General features: G+C 36.8%; 1 protein-coding gene across 2 annotated transcripts in view; it reads right to left on the bottom strand.

The window, feature by feature from the left end:
* Nucleotides 1-15,769: 15,769 nt before the first annotated feature.
* LOC136866217 (acetylcholinesterase) overlaps nt 15,770-26,689 on the bottom strand; it is a 95,413-nt gene continuing 84,493 nt past the window's right edge. For both annotated transcript variants that reach the window (XM_067142998.2, XM_067142997.2), the window contains exons 11-12: nt 20,076-20,196; nt 15,770-15,943 (exon numbers count right to left, since the gene is read on the bottom strand). In XM_067142998.2, coding sequence (XP_066999099.2) covers nt 15,808-15,943; nt 20,076-20,196 — 257 coding nt within the window. In that variant the 3' untranslated portion in view covers nt 15,770-15,807. The remainder of the gene's footprint in view (nt 15,944-20,075; nt 20,197-26,689) is intronic.

Here is a 26,689-nt window from a genome sequence, read left to right as displayed (position 1 = left end):
GTGTTCTGGAAGAAGCTCACTCCACTAGCATTGAGGGCATGATTATCAAGCACTAACTCCGCTGGACAGGCCACATCGTTTGCATGCCTGAATTCTGTCTCCCCCCCCCCCCCCAAAAAAAATGATGTACTCCCAGCTAAAGTATGATCATAGGAAATTTGGAAGACCAAAAAAGTGTTACAAAGAAGCGCTAAAAACTAACAACTGGGAAGCTACTGGACGTAACTGCACAGTCTGGCGTCGTAATGTCTGGGAAGGAACTCAGTGTTTCCAGCAAGAAAGGCAGAGAACATAAATCGACAAGCGCAATGCAAGAAAACAACGTGAGCTCATGAAGAAAAACCAAACTATACAGTCAGTACCTAACAGAACAAATGTGTGTAAAAAATGTGGAAAAATCTGCATTTCTAGGATTGACCTCTATAGTCACTTTAGATCTCACAAAAACTAAGTTTTTCAGAAAGACAATCATACTTGTCAACAAGGGATAGCACATCAAATCATTCTCTCTTCTTCTCATCAAATTCAGCCAAATCAACCTCCTCTCACCAATTCGATTCAGTATCTTTTCATTCATGATTTAATCTATCCATCTCACCTTCAGCATTCTTCTGTAACACCACATTTCTAAAGCTTCTATTCTCTTTCTTTCTGAGCTAGTTATCGTCCATGTTTCACTTCCAAACAATGCCACACTCCAGAAAAAAGTCTTCAAAAATAACTTTCTGATTCCTATATCAATGTTCGAAGTGAGCAAATTTCTTTTTGTAAGAAAGGCCTTCCTTGCTTATGCTAGTCTGCATTTTATGTCCTCCTTACTTCTGCCATCACTAGTTAATTTACTACCCAACTAACAATATTTATTTACTTCCCTAAGACTTAATTTCCTTTTCTAATATTTCCTATATCATCTGACTTTGTTTGACTGCACTCCATTACGATGGTTAGACTTCGTTTCTAATGATTTAAGGATACGAGGTGTAGAACTAAACTAAACGAGGCCATAGAACTTGTTACAAATAGAGGACTGTGGTGGCGTTTAGTTAATTCACAGAGGCTTGCAGACTGAATGATATCAGTAATGAAGATGTATGTGCTGCATATGTGTATGTATGAGGGTGAATCAAAAAGTAAGCCACATTAGCTAGCCGCGAGGGCACGCTGTGTGTCATGGCCATGGCCAATGCGCAGCAAGCTACAGTAACTGCTGACACATTCGATAGGTAGGTTGGTGTGGTATCCCGTTGTATTGTGTGTGCAGAGTGGGCTAGGCTCAAAGGCATGTCAACTGGATGTTCACTTAAAGCTATTTGAGATTCTGAAAGTGATCGGGATCAGATACTAAGAATGAATCATTATCTTGCAATCTGTGTAAAAATCAGTCTGCAGTGATAAGAATCGAGGGCTTTGAAAAGGAAGCAGCAATCCAGAAAGGAGTGAGGCAAGGTTGCAGTCTGTCGCCCCTCCTTTTCAGTGTTGATTGTAGAACAGGCAGTAATGGAAATCAAAGAGGAATTTGGGAAGGGAATAATAATAATAATAATAATAATAATAATAATAATAATAATAATAATAATAATAATAATAATAATAATAATAAATTGAGCTTGATATTTCCATTATTTACCCATGGATTAGAGAATATTGTTTCCAAGTTATACAATCCAAGGAGAAGAAATCAAAACTCTGATATCTACTAATGATATTGTTCAATTATCTGAGAATGCAGAAGATCTGAAGAAATTGCTGACTGGTATGGACAAAGTCTTGGGTAAGGGCTACAAGATGAAAAGAAATAAGTCCAAAACAAAAGTATTATGACTTGTAAGGTATGGTTGTGAAGTTGTTATTTGCCTATTATTATTATTATTATTATTATTATTATTATTATTATTATTATTATTATTATTATTATTATTATTATTATTATTGACTATTATGGTTGTTGCGTGATGGAAAGATGGGTGAATATGTGTGCGCACTTCTTATGTTGAATTCGTAAGTAATTAATGATATGCGTCACTAGAAGTTGAGCTAGAATATTCTTCTAGTACCTGTAGTATTGTTTTACAACTTCATCAAACTATTTCGTTGACTGGTAGACAAATTGATTGTAGATAAGTGTTTCATCATTCAGGATTTAGGTTATAAGTTGCTTTCAAGGAATATACGACATCAAAGAAAGGATCCTTCGCCGCCGCGGCTCAGTCACGGCCACTTTTTAGATTCCTTTCTTGCATGATGACGGAGGCAGAAGTTCAGAGAGATTCGGTAGAGCTCTCTCTTTCGTGTCAGAATAGGAGTGCAAACGTAATTGAATGTGCCAGTATTGGGACACAGGATATGACGCAAGTACCTAATGGGAGGAGTGAGGAAATAATAATGGAGGAACAGTGTAAAGAGGAGGAACATCTTGAGATCGCTAGGGCATTGGTGAAAAGCATTCTAGCTATTCCGCTTAAGAACCTTAAGTTGGAAATCCATAGTGGATAGCGAAAATTGGAGGAAGCTCTCGATGCTGGAGCAGCATGTAGGACATCCTGGAAGAGAGCTAGGGAAAATCTAAAACGGGAACAAACAACCGTAGAGATAAATGAATTGCCTACGACACCGTTAGTGACGAACGGGGAGGAGAAAGATAAGAAATGGGTCGAGATTTCCTATAAGAAAAAAAAAAAAAAAAAAAAAAAAAAACCAAGAAGAAGGAAATGAAGGAGAATAAAGATATCCAACCTTTAACAGATAAGGTAGATTCCGGCAGAATGGAGGTCATTGATAGTGGGGAAAAACAAGATAAACAGACCCATTTAAAATCAAGGGATCATTCTGATGCTGTCCTTATCAAACCAACAAACGGCAAGACTTTTGCAGATGTTCTGAAGGGTATTCGGAGTAAAATAAAACTGGAAAGCAGCGGTGTGAGTATTCGATCTATTCGTAAAACTCAGACCGGGGTGATTCTTCTCGCTTTTAATAAAGACACACAAAATGAGAACAGGGACAATTTTAATAAATCTTTAAGGGATGTCCTTGGAACGGATGGTGATGTGAAGACTTTAACTCCCCGCACTACCTTGGAAATTCGGGACATGGACAGTATCACCACTACTTTAGATGTAGAGGAAGCTGTAAGACAGGATCTTCAGAATTTCGAAGGAGAACTGAAAGGTTCAATTAATAAACCGAACAGCAGAGGGCAAAAACTTGCTATCATTGATATAGAAGATAAGGAGGCCCAGAAACTTTTAGATATGGGTAAAATTAAAATAGGGTGGTTGGATTGTAGAATCCGAAAAAAGATCGTGGTATCTCGCTGCTTTCGATGTCTTTCGTATGGACACCATACACGAAACTGCAAAGGTGCAGATAGAAGCAAAAATTTGTTTTAAGTACGGAGAAGCCGGGCATAGGGCGGTAGGTTGCAAAGCAAATCCGAAATGCATAATTTGCACAGACATTAACGTCGACGAAGCTAATCGAAGTCATGTACTTTGCTCAAAAGCCTGCACAGCGTTTCGTGAAGCTCTTGAAAAGGCTAAAACTAGCAGTAAATGATGAAGGTTATTCAGGCAAATATGCACAGGAGTAGAACTGCCTACCGGGCGAGTTGGCCGTGCGCGTAGTGCCGCGCGGCTGTGAGCTTGCATCCGGGAGGTAGTAGGTTCGAATCCCACTATCGGCAGCCCTGAAGATGGTTTTCCGTGGTTTCCCATTTTCACACCGGGCAAATGCTGGGGCTGTACCTTAATTAAGGCCACGGCCGCTTACTACCAACTCCTAGGCCTTTCCTATCCCATCGTCGCCATAAGACCTATCTGAGTCGGTGCGACGTAAAGCCCCTAGCAAAAAAAAAAGTAGAACTGCCAATGATCTTTTGACGCAGATGACCTTTGGGATAGGAGTAGACGTATTTCTTCTCAGTGAACCTTATCAAGACAAAGATCACCCAGGATGGTTCGTGGATAATTGTGGGACAGCTGCAGTTTGGATACCAGATTTGGGTAGATGCCCAGTATCAAACCAAGGATGCGGAGACGGTTTTGTTTGGGTGCGCACTGGTAGATATACTTTAGTGAGCTGTTACTTTACACCAAATGAGTCAGTATTTAAATTTCAGGCTAAGCTGGACGGCCTAGAGGACGTATTACAAGGTTTTGACAACGGTTTAATCGTGGTTGGTGATTTCAATGCCCAAGCACTAGAATGGGGTATGCCACAGTATGACTCTAGAGGGCGCCGAACTATGGAGATGGCCGCTAGGCTGGGTTTCACGGTCACTAATATTGGAAACGTGCCAACGTTTCGACGACCGGGCTGTAGAGGAACCATACCGGTCGGGACTTTTGTATCTGAGGACATCTTGTCGAATATCAATGACTGGCGGGTGATTGAAGAATGCACGGGAAGTGATCACCAGTACATTACTTTTTGTATTCTTCCTGAAACCAACGCGGTGGAATATAGAAAGTATGGACAAAGAAAAAATTCTTGCTATCCTAAGAAATGAAATGGATAGTATAAAAGAACAAATATGTTGTTATAAAAGGAAAGAAGCCGCTGAGAAATGTGTTGAGCTCACCATGGAGCTTATTGGGAGAGCATGTGATCTTTCCATGACTCGTAAAACATCACGAAACAAGAAGCGTTCAGCGTACTGATGGACCAAAGATATTGCTGATCAGAGAAGACGTTGTCTGCAACTTAGACGGAAGGCACAGAGAGCACGAGTCAGCCAAGAAGACACCTCACTCACAGCTGAGTATAAGTCGACGAAGAAAGAATTGAGAAATGCTAACAAAAAGAGTAAAGCCGAGAAATGGTGGAAAATGGCTAAAGAAGTGGATGACGGTCCATGGGGTTTAGGATACAAGATCGTTATGAAGAAACTTTGAATTTTCTCGAACCCGATCATGGACTCAAATGCAATGAAGGATATTGTGGATACATTATTCCCAGATCATCCTGAGAGGTCTGCTGCTGATGATGATGATGATGACTTCATAGATGATGTGCCACTTTTTACACGAGAAGAATTGACGAGAGCGATTAGGTCCCTTAGAAATAAAAAGTCCCCAGGACCAGATAGTATTCCAGCAGAGATATTAAAGCTGATAGCAGATTTCTGTCCACAACTACTGCTGAAAATGTACAATAGCTGCCTGCTCTCGGGGGTGTTCAGTGTTCGCTGAAAACAGCTCGGCTAGTTTTAATAAGCAAAGGAAAATCTGGGGGCTATAGGCCTTTATGTATGCTGAATACTGCTGGTAAAGGATTAGAGAAACTTTTGCAGCCAATAATACTTTCAGCAGTTCAAGTAGCTGGGGACCCCTCTGATCGTCAACATGGTTTTCGAGGAGGGCATTCGACAATCGATGCAGTATGGGAAGTGTTGAATACAGCTAAGAGGGCACAAATGGGTAATCATCACTCTCGAAAAGTGACACTCCTTGTGACCCTTGATGTTAAGAACTCTTTCAACTCGATTAGTTGGAATGACATATTGGAAGCGCTTCAAAATACTTTCAAACTACTGGAATATCTCATGCGCATAACGAGAAATTATTTGAAAGATCGTACTCTAGTATATCACACAGAAGATGGGCAGAGAGTGAAACGGCTCACAGCTGGTGCAGCACAAGGGTCCATTCTTGGCCCAAATCTGTGGAACATAGTGTATGACAGATTGTTGAGGTTAGAGATGCCGGAAGACACAACGCTAGTGGGCTATGCTGATGATATAGCTGTTTTGATAGTTGCTCGAAATTCAGAGTTGGCTCAGTTTAAGCTAAATCAAGTAATGCGACGGGTGAAAGATTGGATGGCGAATCACAGATTACAGCTGGCAGATCATAAAACAGAGATTGTTCTCTTGACAAGAAAAAGGATCACGACCATCATTCCAATGTATATTGAACAAATAGAAATCGAAACATCTAGAAGTATAAAGTATCTCGGAGTGACACTTGATAGCAAACTTACTTTTTGGGATCATATCAAACGGGTCACAAATAAGGCGGTGAAAACAACGATTGCGCTGAGTAGATTAATGAGCAACGTTAAAGGTCCGAAGTCTAGCAAACGACGACTTCTGATGTCGATAGTTCACTCGACACTTCTATATGGTGCCGAAGTCTGGGCTGAATCTCTGAAGTTTGAAAAATACCGGCAAAGGATAGCTGCGGTACAGCGGAGATCAGCTTTGCGTATTACAAGCGCATATCGCACATTATCCGAACCTGCGGTCCTTACGATAGCAGCGGTAGCACCGATTGATTTACTTGCCTTAGAGAGGCAGGAAGTCTGGCGAACTCAAGGAGAGCTCGGAAAGAAGCGCGGTAAGGAGCTAGCTTATAGGCAACGAACGGAGCGGTGGCAGCAAAGATGGGAGGAAGATCCTCGAGGAAAATGGACTAAGCGGCTGATACCACGCCTAGCTGATTGGGTTGCCCGAGCTCATAGCGAGGTTAACTTTTACATCACGCAACTATTGACGGGTTACGGATACTTCCGGAAATTTCTACATAGAGTAGGTAGAGCGAGCGACTCGGCGTGTATTTATTGCAATGATATAGACGATGTATTTCACACATTTTTCGTATGCTATCATTGGTCAACTCAGAGAAGATGTTTATATACTGAGCAAGGAGAGTTGACGCCAGAAACGATTGTGCAGGCGATGCTCTTAAACCAAGAATCTTGGGATCAGATAGCAGTATGTGTAGAAGGCATCCTGCGTCAGAAAAAGAGAGATATGAATGCTCATGAACGACAGTAAGGACAAATAAAGAAGAAACCTGAGAAATTAGCACGACACCGCCCTGAAGTAATGCGAGAGCGGTTCTGGGGCGGAGATATACGTCGTCGGAAAAGGGTGTGTGGGTTTTAGTGAGTAGGAATCTCACACGCTTGTGGAGTGCGGACCCTCACAAGTGTCTAGTGAAAGATTTCCCACACTTCCCTGGAAAAAAATTATTATTATTATTATTATTATTATTATTATTATTATTATTATTATTATTATTATTATTATTATTATTATTATTTACGTAGTTATATCCGGACTTTGTTTGGTATAATCAGGTTCGTATTATTTGTGAGGTTATGTCATGAAACATATGCTGTATATATATTTATACGAGTTTATTTAATGTAAGAACATTCAATTAATAGTACATCACTTACTATTACCTGTATATATGGTGTATAATTCCACTGCAATATTGTGCAACACACTGTAATAGTCTAGAACAATGCAATGTGCAACTGGAATTGTGTAGAAAGTTCCTTACTTTGTAAATAGGCTATTAGAGACTCTCAAAATTACGAGAAAACATGCTGTCATATTCTTCTAGAACCCTGGCCAGGCAACATATATAAAGAGGTAGTCTTGAGGCAGAGTAGAGTTGTTTTAATGAGACTTGTGTGGAAGTCATGTTAGCCGAGTGTTTGAAGTCAAGTATGTGAATTGGTTACGTTGGTAGTTGGTTGTGACATCTACAGCAACTATCAAATGTTTGTCAAGATGGCGGTTCTTTAATATCTGTATATAATAGCGTGTACATAATTTGTAAATAAACAGTGTACACAATTGACAGCATTTTTTGTGTGTCTTTGTGTTTACATCAACAGCAGTTTGTGTTTAAACTTCCAGTGACTGTACAGGCCTAATCTTGCATAGAAAATACATCCACACATCGTGCAGTTTAGGGATGGGGGAGATCATGGGTGGGTTTGGTGAACTTTGCGTTCCTGTCACTTAAATTTTTATGTCTGTAGCATTCTTGTTCGAAGTATTGAATTGAGCCACAGACAGTTTTATCTATACAAAACACATTTATTTGTTACAACTGGCATGGCTTTGTCATTTTACGAAGAGAAATAGAGTTGCCAACAGAGTGGGTGGAAAAATACCAATTTCAAGATTTCTGTAACTCAAGAGCACCATACCGACCTTGACACAAATAATACCCACAACCCGACTTTTTGTTGCCAGATTTTGAAAATAATATGCTGGGATTATTCATGTCTATAATGATATCTTGGAGAGAGCGTTTCCTTTAATGCATCGGAAAATGGAGATTTGAAATAATGGGCTAAATTAATGGGAACAGCTTTTCATCTCTGCAAACCCACTTATCTGTCCAGATCGATCTTATGGCAGGCCAGATACCGCCACTACACTACAGTAGAATACCCTGAAGTCTTATGTGGTACTGAATACTTGGCACTTGCTCATCATGGTGAGCGAGATAGGATCGAAATGAAAGAGAAGAAATTCCTAAGAAAGATCATCGGCCCATATCAAAATTCTGAGTGCAAATATTACCTCAGCTCAAACACAGAGCTGTACTCTAAATCTGAAAGAAGCTCTCACTTGTTATGTTTTATGGTCATTTGTCTCAAATGCCAAACACCAGAATATACTAAAGAATTCTTGATCTTCTCATGACTTGGTAATGTACCACTTCGTGGGCAATTGCAGTGAAGTAGGATCTTGCTGGCATTTCTGAGACACTAGTTCAAAACAGAAGTAAATTGGGTACAGGGGTACACGGATTAAAGGATCTTCCAGGAAGAGTGAAAAGACGACCTCGTACAAAGTGGTCTGAAGAGTGTTTTTTTTTTTTTTTTACAAGTTGCTTTATGTCGCTCCGACACAGATAGTCTTATGGCGACGATGAAGAGTGAAGAATTACAGTCTCCATCAAGATGAAGGAGTCCTGGAAATCCAGAAATGGTCCGAAGAGGCTAAAATGATATGTTAAAAAAACCATTATTTTCCTTAGTTTTAAGAGATAGAGTAGAAATATGTCAAAGCCAAGGAGCTAATGTTGTTTGATCACAAGTATAAACACTGGATTTTCCACGTAATCAATACTGTTATTTATTATAAGGTACTTAAAACATTTTACATTACAGTACCAGTTTTGGCCTCTTGTGAAGAAACTTGATCTTATTTAAAATGACATATAATGTTAAAACACCACTTATTTTAAATTTAAATGACTAATTATAAGTTACATTGATACATTGTAATGTTAAAATGTACTTGGATGAGAAATGTAAAAGTCTAAAATTGCTACATCCCCTTTCCGCTCCACTGCCACAATAGCTAGCCCTCATTGTACACAAGGCAGTACACAGCATGCTACCGACAAATACACAACAAAAAGAAAGTAACACACACATGCTTCATAGACAGACATTCTCTAACAGAAAAACTCTTTTCTTCCTTCTATTTAGATAATCCAATACAGCACAATTCTCCAATAGATCACAAATATTAAGGAAGGAACATTTTCACCATCCCACTTAATGAGGCATTATACTTAGACAACTCGACCTCGAGCAAATTACATGAAGATTTTAAACTCATTTTATTCACCCCTTCAAAACACACATCTTGCACCTGTTTTATTGTAGAAGTCAAAAGTATGTTAAAAACATCAAGACGTGATACTTTATTATTAAACTTTTATAAAACATAGGCTTCCTACTGACACAAGTTTTATAAAAACACAGTACCATTTAAATTAGAAATAAGGCATTTTTAAAACTTAAAATAGAGCATTTAACATTGTAATACAGAAATATATATACACACACACACACATATATATATATATTGAACATCAAGATCAGTGACATTTCATAATGAACTGTTGAACAATTTTAGACTTTTACATTTCTCATCCTAGTATATTATAACACTACAGTATACCAATGTAACTTAGAATTAGAATAAGTGGTGTTTTAACATTATATGTTATTTTAAACAAGATCAAGGTTCTTCAACATCTGAAGATGGCCCACACATAGGGCCAAAACTGATGCTGTACTGTAAAATGTTTTAAATACCTTATAATAAATAACAGTATTGATTAGGTGGAAAATCCATTCTTTATACTTGTGATCATTGAAATTATCAATACGGGACATGAAGCTAATAGATGATACTATTGAGGATTGTCAAAACATTCTACCAACAAATACACAACTGAAAAACTAAAGACAACAAGAAAGTAAGTAACACACATATACAATATTTTTATAACATATTTCATAGACATTCTCTAACAGAAAAACTCTTTTCTTTCTTCTGTTTAGATAATTTGATACAGCACAATTCTCTAATAGATCACAAATATGAAGGAAGGAACATTTTCACCATCCCATTTCAGATGAATGAAATGATGGATGGCTTTTAGTGCCAGAAGAAGTCAAGGACATGTTCGGCTCACCAGGTGCAGGTCTTTTGATGTGACGCCCGTAGGCAACCTGTGCATCGTGATAGTTGAAAATGGTGATGAAGGCGAGACATACACCCAACCCCTGTGCCAGTGAAATTAACCAATTGTGGTTAAAATTCCTGACCTTGCTGGGAATCGAACCCAGGACCTTCTGACCATAGGCCAGCATGGTAACCATTTAGCCATGGAGTCGAACTCCACTTCAGATAATGAGACATTAAACTTAGACAACTTGACCTCGAGCAAATTACATGAAAATTTTAAACTCAGCTTGAATGTAAAGTTTACAACTACAGGAAACAGGAAAACAGGGAAGTGGCATTATTCTGTTTCAAGTGAAAACAGATGCTGATTAACGATTTGTTCTGAAATATTTACAGCTTTTACAAAAGAGATTGAAACTATGGCTCATTCCACATTAAGAAAACAGTATTGCTCTTACGGACGTACAAGGAGTGAACACACACCCTCTGAGACACCCACAATTCCTCGTGATTAAAGGGTATTATACTGTACTTTGTAATGTATTATGAAAGACAGATAAAAAAGGATAAGGCAATTTTGCCTGTGAGTTATTAAAATAACTACGTAACATTTCCTTTTTCATAAATACATTGTAGGGAGGAAGCACAATGGCAGGAACAGCCATCATTTCGTTGCCTTTCTTCATTTTCTTTCTAAGTTGCTCTGGTACAAGCATCGTGTAGTCCCTCAGTCTGTGAACCACCGGCAGCTCAGTTCTATAGTGAAGTCATCTACAGTATTTTTTTGTTGCGTGTGTATTTTAGGCTTTAAATCAGTGAGTACTTGTCTTGTGTTGAGTGTATAGTATTTGTGTGTGTTCTACTATTTTCGTACTCTACAGAAGTTGTTTCTGAAGATTTTGGTGTTGTGGTGTGCAGCGCTACGTCATGGCATAACTTGGACTGATAAAAAAATGCCGTGTGTTTTATTTGTGCTTGGTTTTGTTATTTAGTTGTTCTTTCTTAAGCACATATTAATTTTACCACCTTCTTTTTATGACCCAATTTAATTTTTCCTGCTTTTTGTGAGCGATACGACAGCACAATAGTACCCCGCATTGCCTGGGGAATTTATTAAATGCACCCCTCACCCATCAATCCCATAAAAAATATTTCTCTCTCGTTCCCCCCCAATTTGCCTTATCACTTCAATGCCAAGGTCTTTTATGTGCCGCAGTGTACCTCTGATTCCGTACAAACCAAAAATAGTCCCAGTAACCCCCCCCCCCCCATCGGTCCCCTTCAGTTCATAAAAATAATTTGCAGCTAAGTGTATTCCCCCTTTTTATCTAGAACTTGCAATACTAAATTTCACAAATTCTTGTGCCTTCATTTTCCCGTGATGGTATTGAGCAGAGCCTTTCGATATAGCAACGCTGTTGTCATAAGAGCAATACTGTTTTCTTAACATGGGATGAACTATAGTGAATGATGATTGTAATCTCTAGTGGTAACAGTATATTACATCTTTAACTTCACTGTGCATTTATAGTCTTGTTGTTTCTATTTAAACTTCTTGTTATGATCCTGTGGAAAGTAAGGGAGGAGTTGGATTATGTTTTTGTTAACAGTTTAACGTCACACTAAATCAGGTAGGTTTACAGGAACAATGGGACATGAAAGTGGCAAGAAAGTGGTCGTGGCCTTACTTAATATAGAAAATAATCTTCAGTGCTGTCGATAGTGGGGTTCAAAGCCACCATCTCCTGAATTCAAGCCTACTTCTACATGGCTCATACCATGCAGCCAACTCGCTTGGAGTCAGGTTTGTAGTTAATTCGGTTTTAGGAGCATTTTTGTTGGGATCTTCATTCCTAATGAATCAAGCTTTCATTGTTTAGTAATTGTCCAGTCATACTTGTTGATGTCAAAGTGTAGTGTTACAAAATAAAGTGTCAACGTTATCATTTAAAGTTAAAGTCGAAAAATAGAACGTAATCATGATGAGTTACAATCGGTCAGTACATGTTTCAGCTTATGTCAAGCCTTCATCAGCTGACAAACAATGGTAAGGAATAATCATTCTGTTATAAACTAAAGGACATACATAAAATATACATAAAACATATAGACCTTCATGAGTATGACTTAAAATTAGTAATGTTAAAGTCAGTGTACCTAAAATAATCAATCCTTCTTGGAAATTCCTAAAACTAATGTCATGTTAAAACACTGCACATAAATTTGGTGATGAGTGCGTGAATACTCTGTTGTATTACAAGCACTCGTTAGATCAATTAACATTTTCATGCAGTTTGTTGAAGATGTTTGTTGACTGCATGAATCGTCTGTTGTATTATAAGCACTCGTTAGATCAATTAACATTTTGATGTAGTTTGAAGTTAAAGAATATTTTTGTTGTTGGTTGAATGGAGCTAAACACATATTAAAACACAGCACATCTTAGGACATTCTTAAAAATTAGTGCTTCTTGATTAAGAGAACATCCTCTTTGAAATGCTGTGTTTTGTTGGTTGTGAAGGGCATATTCAATTTTTTGAAACAGAACATAGACCTTGGTTTGATTGAATTCTTCAAGTAGAAGTGAATATTTTTTTTAAACTGAGATGTTGAGAAATGTAGGTATTAACCATGATGTGGTCAATACATTGTTGACTTGACAAAACACATTCTTGATATAGATTACATATGTTTTTGGAACAAACTGGATACTTTCTTATCTTCTGATGTTCTGTCAATATGGCCCAAATTGTTCAAATGGATGAGTTTGGAAAGCAGATAAACGTCTGAAAAATGCAAAAGATCTAAGAATGAGAATAAATATAGATGCTAGAGAAATTTACTTTAAAATGTAGATTGTAAACTCACTCTCAGTTTAGAAATTCTATTTAAAAAATTCAATCAAACCAAGGTCTATGTTCTTTTAAGTAAAATTCAATATGCCCTTGACATCCAACAAAACACAGTGTTTCAAACAGGATGTTCTCTTCATCAAGAAGCACTAATTTTTAATAATTTCCTAAGATGTGCAGTGTTTTAATATGTTTTTAGCTCCATTCTATGAACAACATAATTATATTCCTTAACTTCAAACCACATCAAAATGTTAAATTGATCTACCGAGTGCTTATAATACTGTAACCTTGCCGGTCACACAACATATGATAAACAAGAATAATAATAATGAACCTTAAGATTTAGTGAATATTAAACACCTTCAAAGAAATGAAAATGCACACAAGGTTCATAGACAAGAAACTGCATTAAATTATTAATCAGGTTAACCAACATGACACCTACGGAAAGGATGTGAAAATGGCGTGGGAGCCCTACAAGGTCCATGTGAATGTATGGTGTTGTGGTTAAAGATAGGTACACGATAATCACCTCAAACTTTAAATTTACTGGATTAACTGGATTAACAAACTGAAGAAAAGGTTACAAAATAAATCAACAACAAAACAAACAAGTTAAACAGTAAATGAAAATTAAATAAATTAATGTGATAGGAAACACGAGGTTCATACCTATGACTTTTACAGTTACAGACGATGGCAATTTAAAATTACAAAGAGATAAATAAAATAGAGAGAACATTATATGGTTTACAAGTTTGCATAGTTCATTATTGAATGAAGAAAAAATTAAAACTTGACGCAGGGGTTAAGTTAACTTACCCCCATACCAATAACACTTCTAGTATGGAGCAGGGGATAAATTATCATACATCAAGGGATACAGACCTATTGGAGGTAATCCCGGAAGAAATTTAAGTTTATATATTAATTACAAAACTGAAACCAAGAGAAGGGATTGCTAAATTTACGTTTAAAATTACAATATTCTTGAACAAACGAAAAGGGAATTGCCTCCAAAATTAGAATGTAAATGACTAGTTGGAAAACGAAGCCATTTCGATGAACAAGTTGGCAAATATAGGTACCGAGGGTAAACTACCAAGCACTAAGTAAATTTTACATTTAAAGTTAAAGTCGAAAAATAGAAATAGCGCTTACCTCAGAGGCTGGTGTTCCCACGATGGGATAGATGTCGAATGCGTCTGCTCCCTAAGCTGGTCAGCAATCAGAGACACGGAAATCTTGCTTTGCTCTCACGAGGAGCCCGAAGCTGGAAATGTTGAAATTCACGGATAGCCAATCAGGCTATTGAATTTACCCTGACACTCACATTCACCAGTTAAAATCCCTGTTATTATATCCAATGAGAAGACTTTTCGAGATCATTCTACCTGATGAAATCGGAAAAAACTAGAACCATCCCGCTAAAATCGGCATGTGCCGGTACCCCTTGCCTCGAAAGAGCATGCCTTGAAAATTTCACAAGGTTACATAATACCAATCAAAAGTACTGACATTAAAATTTCACGAGGTTACATAATACCAAAATCGTCGTTCTTTTTCAGGTTTGATCAGTCGTTTCTTTATAACTCCCAAAATAATTTTCTTTATACTAATAATCCTCAAAATGTTCACGAGTCTGAAAGTCTTTTTCTTCCAACACAATTTAAAACAAATACATGAATTTTTCACAACATATCTTCACCGCAATTTCTTCAAACATAATTTTATACAGTTCCAGAAAAAGATATAAATATAAATTGTCCATTAATGTTCATGATTTCCTACAACATATGTTTTATACAGATAATTTTTAAAATGTTTACCAGTTCAAAATTAGATAACACTCTACATGACATTCTCAAAATAAAATGAAAAGATTTTGATGTTTTCTTGCTGTCCCAACTACAGTCAAAAGTACAACAGAGGATTCACGTGGTCATCACCGAATTCATGTGCAATGTTTTAAAAGGACATTCTTTTTTTAAGAAACATTAATTTTAAGAACTCCTAAGAAGGGACAAGTATTTTATGTACGTACATTAATTTAAATGACATTCAACTGTTTTCAAGGGACATTAAATTTAAGTCATCCTCATGAAGATGCATATGTTTTAATGTATATTTTATGTGTGTCTTTTAGTTTATAAGAGAATGATTATCCTTTACCATTGTTTTTCAGCTGATGATGGCTTGAAACAAGCCGAAACATGTACGAACCAGTTGTAACTCATCACAAATAATAGAAATACTGATTAGGTTGACCTTATTTACATTTTATTTTGTATCTGATAACTGTCAATACAGATCACAGTGAAATTTATAACAATGAAAGTGTAGTGGTTTTCTAGAATCAGTTCTACCATACCAATTTCCAACTATTGTTCCTTGTCATCAAGAAGGCTGAATAAAGTGTAACAGTTACACCCACAGACGTGTAGGACTAAGCAACAAAATTTACGGCCATCTTTAATTGTGCTACACATTTAATTAGTTTCGAGCTTCGAGAAAACGAGTTGAAAAATCACATGGACATTTTGATGTGCCAGTGTTTTGGCACATCTTACCATTGCGGATCTATTTACCACTGCATTCTGTATGAACACATTGGTTAAGATGAGTTCCCTCTATTACTTTTGGTCCAGAGTTGCCATTGGCAAGGAAGAAGCACACAGGGTTATTTAAATATCTGTTTCTCTTTTATTATCCTTCATGTTATTTGTACAAGCCCTCCTGTTCTGCAATGGTGTACTGCTGCTCAAAAGGTGAGTTCATCGTCATTGTAGTGTCAATGATAAGGTACTCATCACTTTCTAATGAGTATGGCTTCCAGGAAACTCCACTGGGTGTCCTGCAAACAAGACAAGGAGAATATTAATGTAGTAAACATTTGTTAATTGCCCTCTTCCTACTATCATATATCACATCATTAATTTAATCTCATTAACTCCTCTGATGAAGTTGACGTCAGGAAGGGCATCCGGTCATAAAAACCCGCCACGACAGATTCATCTCACCTCATACCTGACCCCGTAGAGAAACGGGACAAGGGTTCGACAAACATAATCATTCAACTAAGAGTCCACCTCAAATAATTCGTCAACTGTTTAAGATACTGACATTGTGTTTTCACTTTTACAATTGGCTTTTCAACGCACCGACACAGATAGGACTTATTGCGATGAGGGGACAGGAAAATGCTAGGAGTGGGAAGGAAGCAGCCGTGGCCTTAATTAAGGTACAGCCACAGCATTTGCCTAGTGTGAAAATGGGAAACCATGGAAAACATTTTTCAGGGCTGCTGAGAATGGGGTTTTGAACCCACTATCTCCTGAATGCAAGCTCACAGCTGTGCACCCCTAACCAAACAGCCAACTTGCCCGGTGTTAATGTTGTTAAGGGGCTCATAGTTGAACATGCAGTACTTTTCTAGGCTTTTGACAAAATTTGTCCGCACACACATTTCTATATGAGAAGGCTGATGGTATACTATGAAGCTTACACTCGTAGTTAGTGGGACGTCGCACAGATTGCAGCACTGGAGAATCAGTTTCGAGAGCATTGCCCATCACTATCCTGTCGAAAGAATTGGAGCAAACTTAGGCATTTTAGATTGCAAGTTCGACCCATGTGTAATGGTGGTTGCATATGCAGCAAGGTGCATCTTGCCACGTCTCATGTTCCAATAATGCACACCTCTAGTATCCAGATAGGTGTACCTCCTCTCTACAGTTATTCACAAATTATGCAGAGTTATTCAGCTAAAATGTCCACCACAAAAAAGTCATGAACAGTTTCAGATACTGACATTGTGTTTTCACTTTTGTTAATTGTATTCAATAGTTCATAATTGAATATGCAGTACTTTCCAGGCCTTGGACAAAATTTATCAGCACACACGTTTCCATATGAGTTTCCACGTTTCCACTATTTCACGCAATAACTGCTGATGTACTATCAAGTTTACACTAATGGTTACTGGAACGTCGCACAGATCTCTGCACCAGAGAATTGGTCTCGAGATCTGTGATGCCAGTGTCGAGAGTCTCAAGCGAGAGAGTTGCCCATCACTACCTGTAGGCTTATGACACACTGCTCACCACACAATCAGCAGACAACGCTTTCGAGATCTCTTGAAATTTCTCTTGAGAAACCTGATTGCGCTAGTCTCGAGAAAACTCGAGACCCCATCTCAGACTGCCCATCACTACTGACCACAACCTTGAGGGACTGGGATATGTTTTGGCTAATCAATCTTATTTCTTCAGCATAAAACAAGTCATTAACCTAGAAAATTATATAATTTGTCCTAGATGTTCTCTGTATGGCTAGTCACATGTATTTTCCTCCCAAAAAGGTAATAGTTGATATGTTTCTATCTAGTAAAAAATAAAAGGAAATAATATTTTGAAAGGGTGGCATTGTTATCTGTGAAGTCATTCAGAATTAATGTTTGGCTCAGTATTAATCATCAGTGAGCTCATAATGTAACTACATTTCATTATTTTTTTGATGAAATGAACACTACTTTGAACTCAAATATATATTTGCAGGTAGTGGAATCATGTGGTCAGGGTGATGACATAATCAGCCCTATTGCATGGCTTTCTTGACCACCCCCTCTGTCTCTCTTATCGGACTGCTCTTCAGTTGGTCTCACGAGGCTGAGTAATGTGTGTTGTCTCCACTACTGTATAACATCTACTTGGGTAATTTTTCTCAAAGGGATTATCAGATGTGGATATTGACATGAGGATCGATGGGAAGTACTTGAACAACATCTGCTATGCTGATAATTCTGTGCTGTTTGCAATAAACCCTCCTGTCATATTCTATTGTTTTACACAAATTTTTCAGGGCATATCACAAAAGGAGGTGGTGCAGATCTTCTTAGACTGAGTGAGAGCTTCAAGTGGATCATAACATCAAGAAAACAAAGTACTTTGTCATTAGTCAGATTTCAATTCAGGACAGGCTACTGGCAAGAACACAAGGAATTAAGAGAGTCAATAAAATTATTTACTTGGGGAGTAACTTAAGTGAAGAAGGGACAAAAAAGCAGAAATTAGAATTAAATAGAAAAAGCAAGATCCACGTAATGGGGTATTTGCTCTGTTGTAGAGGCCTATTGCTTCATATGAAGAGTAGATTAGTTTAATACTACCCATGTGTTCTCTGTGGAGGTAAGTCTTGGATACTGACCAAAGCATCTGAAAAGAAGGTCAAAACCTTTGAAGTGTATATTTATCGATGACTACTTAGAATATCATGGGTTGACCAGGTGACTAACCAAGAAGTATTGAGGAGAAAACTGGGTCACTTAGCAAATTTATGTTGGCTGGCCTGATGACTAAGGCCCTTCAAAGCAACAATCATCATCATCGTCATCATCATCATCATCATTGTGTATGTGTTAAGAGGTCAGTAGAAAGCAATAGGAAACCACTACTCTGAAAATGTTACCACGTCCCACCACAACCCCATGAAATGGCTCTACTTAAATTCAAATGTTCCAGAGTTGCAAGTTCCTCAGTCATATCTCCTTCAGAAATCAGACTGAGAGAAGCCACTATATGAGCGAACATCACACCATCCTTATGCACTAGGAGAAAAACTGGAACCAGGAATGTCCGTAGTCTCGTGCAGAAAAAGGAACTCGCAACAGGGGACAAGGTAATGAGCATATTTAAATTAGACATTTTTAGTATTAGTGAGACTCATTAAAAAGAGAGACTGAACATTGAAAAGCACAACAATCTATAATGAAGATGGATGTATGGTAATAATTAACGGTGGTTTGAGACAGATTGTATCTTCAAATGGAGTTTTTGTTATACACTGGTACTGATACTCATCTTTTCCCATATTGGCAACAAAATTGGGATCAGCCATTTTCATAAGTTTGGTAGCTATGGAATCCTTGCCTGATATCTTGTTGTTGGGAAGGGATGCAATGATTCAGTTTTTCTTGATCAGGAGGAAGAAATTCAAGCGAAATGAAGGATGGACCAGAAATGGTTATTTTCGATGCTGGAGGAGGGCAACTGAGTAAGGACTCAAAGTATTGAGCTAATTGTTTGGTCATTTTCTTCATGGGAACTGCTGTGCTGTTGACCCATTTTGCACCCTGAGTCAGCAATAACTTAGCCCACATTACAGCCGCACGAGTTTTCAAAAAAAAAAAAAATTGAATGGCCTTTAGCAATTTTTGCTGCCTAACATTGATAGCCAATACAGCTAATGAGAAACTCTTTTTGTTTAAGTTTGGCCATTAGACCCACTTTGTAAATGGGTGACTCAGATGAAAGACTAACAGAGTTCCAAAACTTCCATTGCAGCATATTGCCCCTTTTAGTATATTTAAACCTCTTGCCTATGATAAAATCTTTCACTGAATAATGTTATGAAATCCTTGACATAGATCTTATTGAATATGTTCTATTTTTTAATTATTATTATTATTATTATTATTTATTACATAAATGGAGTAGAACTCATTAAACATTTATTCAGAACTCTTGTTGGGATTGTACTGCCATATCTTGATTAATCATACAATAAATCATCTTGCCAAATAACTATATCAAACAAATATAACAAACAATTATATCATTCAAGGAGTGAGTAGACTAGAAAATTTTACACTTTTTGATGACATTTTGAAGTAACAAGCATGGAAAATGAAGTATCTGAGGAAATATTTGCAGCAAAAAATTTAAGAAAGCTTGCCATAGTATGATGGGTTGATGATGTGATTCAGTACATCAGTCATCTTTGAGAACTCCTGCCTGGAAGACAGAGACTATAAGAACTAGAGCTGACTGAAGAATACAGTATTGAAGCCCTTGGGTTACAATACTTTGCCATAATGTATAGAGGGAGTCTGTCATGTTAGCATTAATTTCTATGCTCCTGAATTACTGTACATTTGCCAGGTTGATATGTAAAGACACTTATGCAGTTAATATAATTGTCACACTTACCCTGTAGAAATGAACTGGGCATACATTGCAGTCATGTTTCGGATGACAAGGAGGTCCTCTTCAGTGTATGAAAACCACTCAAAGGGGAAAATCATTGCTTGATCCCTGCCATGAGCAATAACTGTAAAGCAAAAGACAAAAATAGAACCCTTGTTAATGTACCTTTGAACCTGACAACTAGGTATGAGATTACTGTAGAATCATATATAAGTGAATTGTGAAATAAGAAATAGGTATTGAACATTAGCTGGCAATGAAAACTAAGGCCAAGTGTGACGTTATTAAGTGACAAAGATAATTATCAGAAATTACTATCTCCACTATAAACTGTGTATTGTAAATTATGTGTCTGCATGGCACATCTAATTTAAATTCAGAAATGGATTAAACATTTGTCTACATTTTCTTCCGCTCATTTTAAAAGAGTCTATTGTGGGATATCTTCAACATGTGCTTGGTGTGAAAGATTCTGTCGTCGTGGCCCGTATATGCTGTGTGTGGCTGTTGTGGACTTTGACGCTATCCGTCAGTGAATAAACTTACTAGCCTCGTGTACGGAATCTACTGCCAGGGCGCACTTAATTCGCCCGATACTAACGCTTGGGCGGTCGCCTCCTGAAAGAGGCTGTCTGCCATTAGACTGAGCTGAGCGCAGCATATCTAGTGATGTCTCCGGTCGCATTTACTAAGATGAAGCCCAATCTGGCAGAGGTCGGATAAAACTTGTGTAATATCCCATTTAGGGATTATTTAATTATTTATCTCCATTTTAACTATTATGTAAATTTAATAGTTACTTTGTTGGTTTTGTGGGTGATTTACCAGTGTATGCGTCAGCATGGGTAAGTTGTTATTGCATACCTCACTACTCTTGTAAGTACTTCCTTTTAATATATTTTGTTGGCTCATGTAATTGTTTTATTATGTGTCATTTATATTATTACTCTCGGAATTGTGGTGAGATTTTTGGTTTTGTCATCTCTTTCTGTTACACCATTTGAGCGTCATTTTGGTGATATTTTAAATTACTTCCACATTGTTTGACTGGTACTTTGAAATTAATTTTGCTTAACCATTTTTTATTTTCCTTCATTATTATTATTTGAGGTTGTTTATTGTGATTTCTCATATTATTTCATTTGGTGCATGTTATTTCTATTAATTTTCTTGTGTTTTGTGGAAATGGTATCCCTTGCCCTCATTTTTGCGGGTTTTCATTTTTGTCCTTCCGTTTTGGTTTATTAATTAATTGGGTTAGTTTTGATTCTGTAATTGCCTCATGCACTGTGTAAATCACAACTATTTTTTACTTCTTTCTTCTTAGGTTTAAAATTTATTATTATTATTTTGGTTTCGTAAATGTTAATTTCTCATGGATATTTTATCTCTAAGTTATTTAAAAAATGTATTGTTTAATTATTATTATTTACATCCTAATATTTAGGTCATTAGAAAGGAAATGTATAATTATAAATTTTGGGATGCCTTAAATATTGTAACTATTTTGAAACCCATATTTGAACTGTACAGTAACTTTCAAAGGGGTGATAGTGATCTTAAGGTAAGGAAAGGGTGTATTCTGCCCGAAGGCAGGTCCGAACCTCCACAGAGGTGTGCCTGAGCTGGAGTTTATGTACGGTAGGGTGGCCAGTTCCTTTCCTCTCCTACATTCCCTTACCCCCCACCAACAGCGCGTGGCCACCCACCCAAATTTTTTTTTTTTTTGCTAGTTGTTTTACGTCGCACCGACACAGATAGGTCTCATGGCGACGATGGGACAGGAAAGGGCTAGGAGTGGGAAGGAAGCGGCCATGGCCTTAATTAAGGTACAGCCCCAGCATTTGCCTAGTGTGAAAATGGGAAACCATGGAAAACCATTTTCAGGGCTGCCGACAGTGGTGTTCGAACCTACTATCTCCCGAATACTGGATACTGGCCGCACTTAAGCGACTGCAGCTATCGAGCTCGGTCACCCAAATCTTGACCACACCCAATGTTGCTTAACTTCGGAGATCTCACGTGATCCGGTGTTTCAACACAGCTACGGCCGTTGGCATGGTTAACTTAAATATATATAATTTTGTGGGGATTTATGTGCTCTAGTGTAGTGTTTTAAGCATTTAAATTCCTTTCTTTTACCATTACATTGTTCAATTATCTTCCCTCCATTTTTGTCCTATGATGTAATTATGTCATTGTTTCCTGACCTTGATCTTCTTTCTTTTGTTCTCGTGTGGGGACGCTGTTTGTTTTTTGTTTTGATCTTTAGATGGATCCTTGTTGATACTCAGTGTATGGACATATGGGTTACTGAGTCTGGATTATTAATAATTGTTTTTGTCACCCATGTAATTTGATTTAGTTTGTTTACTAATCCATATGCTTTCATTCTGGATTTTAGTTTGTTTGATCTGTGATTGATTTTTTTTTAAAATATTTGGGGCTCTGTTCTTGTGTTTAATATTTTTCTTTAGTGTGGTTCTTACATTCGCATTACCTTGGACTACTTATTGGATCTATGTTTTAGTTATGTTTCGTTTCATGTGTGTTATCCCTCCACTTGAAATTGATACAAAGCCTTCATGTTTTTTCACCCTAGATTTTTGTCCCACACATAATTTATTAAATCCGAGAAGGTAATAACAAACTAAGTAAAGGTACAACATTTTATCATCAAGTCAGAGATCTTTTATGGGATGACAAAGTACCCAAGAGAACAAAATTAACATTATATAAACAGCATTTCATACCAATTGTCACATAGGACTAGAAACGCTGGTTACTAATAAGAGACAAGATAGTAAGATCAAGTTAAGTAGATAAATTTCATAATTCGTACGTATTGAACCAAGATTACAATTTATTAAAGTTCGTATCCACCTTATTCAACACATTAAAATGTTGTTAAGATGAAATTACAACATATATTTTATCAGGACTAGCTTCAACGCCTTATTTTGCGTCATCATCAGCTGAAATATATTGTTGGAAATATTGGCAAACATATAAATTTATCTACGTCACATAAAACCAATTAAAAAAAAAAATTGATGATCTAAAACCATGTTATAATTAAACTGTTTCAAAGTCCATGTAATCTAAGACTTGCAAGTATTAAGCTTTGAATTGACAAAGTCCAATGTAAGTTAGTTTAAATTATCGTTGGTTTAACGAAAACAACCACTGAAAACATGATCTTCTTAAAAACATTGGATCTGTTTGACACTTTTTTTAAATTACATGTAGAACCGTATTAAAACAATTTAATAAAAACTTCAAGCTGTTCTAATGTAGCAATCATAATGAGGTGGAAATGAGCAGCCGGTGCTTTAAGATGTTAACAATTGTCTCATTCCCAGTTCAATGCAGACCTGAAAAAATAGGAATCTAGTAAACTATTTCTTAACTGAAAAAGTGAAATTTTACGTCTTATAACATAAAAATTTATGTGACTCACCTCAAAAGATCGCTGTCCTTGCGAAGCACTGAGTAGCTGAGCGAGCCTTGTTGTGTTAGCAATCAAGTGTCCAAGGTTAGTTTGGGTCAAAGAGGGAGGGGCAACTGAGGGGCGGCAACCTGTTGGAGCTCCGGAGAGCGTGACCGTGAAAGGCAGCAGGTAAAGCTATTGTGCATAATATGAAATACTGTCCTGTTGTCCGGTATATGTATATTTTTAAAAATCTCAATAAGAAAATCAAAAAGAATATTTGGTTTTTTGGAAATTCCATTTAAATTAAAATTTGGATTAAAATACTGATCCAAGTGTATATAACAGCTCTCCGTAACATCCAGCAAACTTCCTTTCCCTATGCTCTCCAAAATCTCGATGTCTTGTTCTATAGATGTAAATTTATGTTTTAGATCATGTACATGTTGGCGTACCGCTGAAAATCTGTTATATTTTATTGCATTGATATGTTCTGCATATCTAATTTTAAAACTTCGTCCTGTTTGGCCTAGATATATGCAATTACAATCGCTGCATTTAAATCTATATACTCCCGATTTGGTATACGGGTTTGATCTATTAACTGAAGTTGCATTGTGCATTACAACTGTATTATTAACTTTCACATTATGTTTCTTGAAAATATTAGTTAACTTATAAATATCTTTGTTATAAGTAAAAGTTGCGAATGCCTTATGATCGGGTTTGTCTTTGACTAAAGTAGTTTGTAAGCGGAATCTAAACTTGTTAATAATATGCTCAATAAAGCATTCACTAAAACCATTATCCTTAGCTATTGAAAGTATTATATTGAGTTCTTTTTTCAAATTAGCTTATGTCATGGGGATCTTAAAAGCCTGTTCTACTAAACTATTATATGTAGATCTTTTTTGACTCTGTGGGTGTTCTGAGTCCTGTCTAATAGTGACTGCCGTTTGTGTAGGCTTTCTAAAAATGCTATATTCAAAAGCAGAACCCGATCTGTTAATTTTTAGGCCAAGGATATTAATTGATTTTTTACTTTCTGACTCCAACATAAACTTAATCTGTGGGTCAATATTATTAAGTACCTCTAGAGTAGTCTTTCCATCTCTAACACTTTCGTCCAAAATTACTAATGTATCGTCCACAAATCTAGCCCAAAACAGAATATTATCAAAAACTTTGTCGTTCTCCATCATGTATGTTTCCAAAGAATCCAGATAAATCTCTGTCAAGATTCCCGAGGCCGGAGATCCCATCGCCGAACCATCCTGTTTATAAATGACCTTGTCAAAGATGAAGTAATTATTGTTTACAAGTAACTTAACCAATTTTATGAAATCGTGTATTTCAAGTTCACTTAGCTGACTGTAGGATCTTAGATTCTTAAAAACGATAGGAAGCAACTTATTAGTACTAATACTCAGAAACATATTAACAGTATCAAATGAATGCAAGGTTTGGTGATCTTGTAATTTGAAATTGCTTAATTTATTAACCAGTTCTATGGAGTTCTTAATGGATTTGTTTGCCGTAAATTTATGGTGTTTTTTAAGGAATTTCTGAATGAACTTAGCTAATTTATATAGAGGACTAGGTCTATAGTTTATTATGGGACGAATGGGAACACCGGCCTTGTGAATCTTGGGGAGTGCTCTTGCTGTAGGAAGGCCCGGGTTCATATTTACTAATTTCTGTTTCTCCTGTTCGGTGAAGAGGAAGGATGTGTTCTTTAATGTTTGCTTTAATTGACGTTGCAAAACTTGCGTTGGGTCTTTCTTGATCAATAAAAAGTTTTCATTATCGAAAAATTGTTTAGTCTTATGAATGTAATCGTCTTTGTGCATAATAATCGTCACATTCCCCTTATCTGCTTTGGTGATAATAAGCTCCTCATCTTTAACCTTCTTTTTAAGTTCTATAATACACGTTTTATCAATACTGGTGTCCTTGGAAATGGCATCAATTTTATTACCAGTAGCTAGACTATTATGCAACTTTCTTTTTAAATCTATTCTAACCTCCTCCTGTACTTCATGCGGTAGTTTACCAATTGCAACCTCCGCTTCCACTACAAGTTTTGTGGTCTTTTTAGCTAGGTTGAAATTAGGCCAGTTATGTTTTGGGCCTTTAGAAAGAATTTGGATTTCTCCCTCATTCAAAATGGTCTTACTAAAGTGCAATGGAACATTTTTCAAGATTCAGTTCAGAATAAATTATATTACCTTCTTCCTGCTAAACAGAAAGTATTGGATAAAAAACTAGAAATGCTAAAGAAAGAATCGCTTTCAAATAAACCAGTCGTAGAAACTATACAGTATCATAATAAAGATTTACTCAGGAGTTTTCATACACCGGTTATTAACCTTTCCAAGACCATTTTGAATGAGAGAGAAATCCAAATTCTTTCTAAAGGCCCAAAACATAACTGGCCTAATTTCAACCTAACTAAAAAGACCACAAAACTTGTGGTGCAATTGGTAAACTACCGCATGAAGTACAGGAGGAGGTTAGAATACATTTACAAAGAAAGTTGCATAATAGTCTAGCTACTGGTAATAAAATTGATGCCATTTCCAAGGACACCAGTATTGATAAAAAGTGTATTATAGAACTTAAAAAGAAGGTTAAAGATGAGGAGCTCATTATCACCAAAGCAGATAAGGGGAATGTGATGATTATTATGCACAAAGACGATTACATTCATGAGACTAAACAATTTTTCGATAATGAAAACTTTTTATTGATCAAGAAAGACCCAACGCAAGTTTTGCAATGTCAATTAAAGCAAACATTAAAGAACACATCCTTCCTCTTCACCGAACAGGAGAAACAGAAATTAGTAAATATGAACCCGGGCCTTCCTACAGCAAGAGCACTCCCCAAGATTCACAAGGCCGGTGTTCCCATTCGTCCCATAATAAACTATAGACCTAGTCCTCTATATAAATTAGCTAAGTTCATTCAGAAATTCCTTAAAAAACACTATAAATTTACGGCAAACAAATCCATTAAGAACTCCATAGAGCTGGTTAATAAATTAAGCAATTTCAAATTACAAGATCACCATACCTTGCATTCATTTGATATTGTTAATATGTTTCCGAGTATTAGTACTAATAAGTTGCTTCCTATCGTTTTTAAGAATCTAAGATCTTACAGTCAGCTAAGTGAACTTGAAATA

This window comes from Anabrus simplex, chromosome 3 (genome assembly GCF_040414725.1).
Source record: "Anabrus simplex isolate iqAnaSimp1 chromosome 3, ASM4041472v1, whole genome shotgun sequence".
NCBI classification, from domain to species: domain Eukaryota; kingdom Metazoa; phylum Arthropoda; class Insecta; order Orthoptera; family Tettigoniidae; genus Anabrus; species Anabrus simplex.
This window is presented reverse-complemented; position numbering and strand designations above follow the sequence as displayed.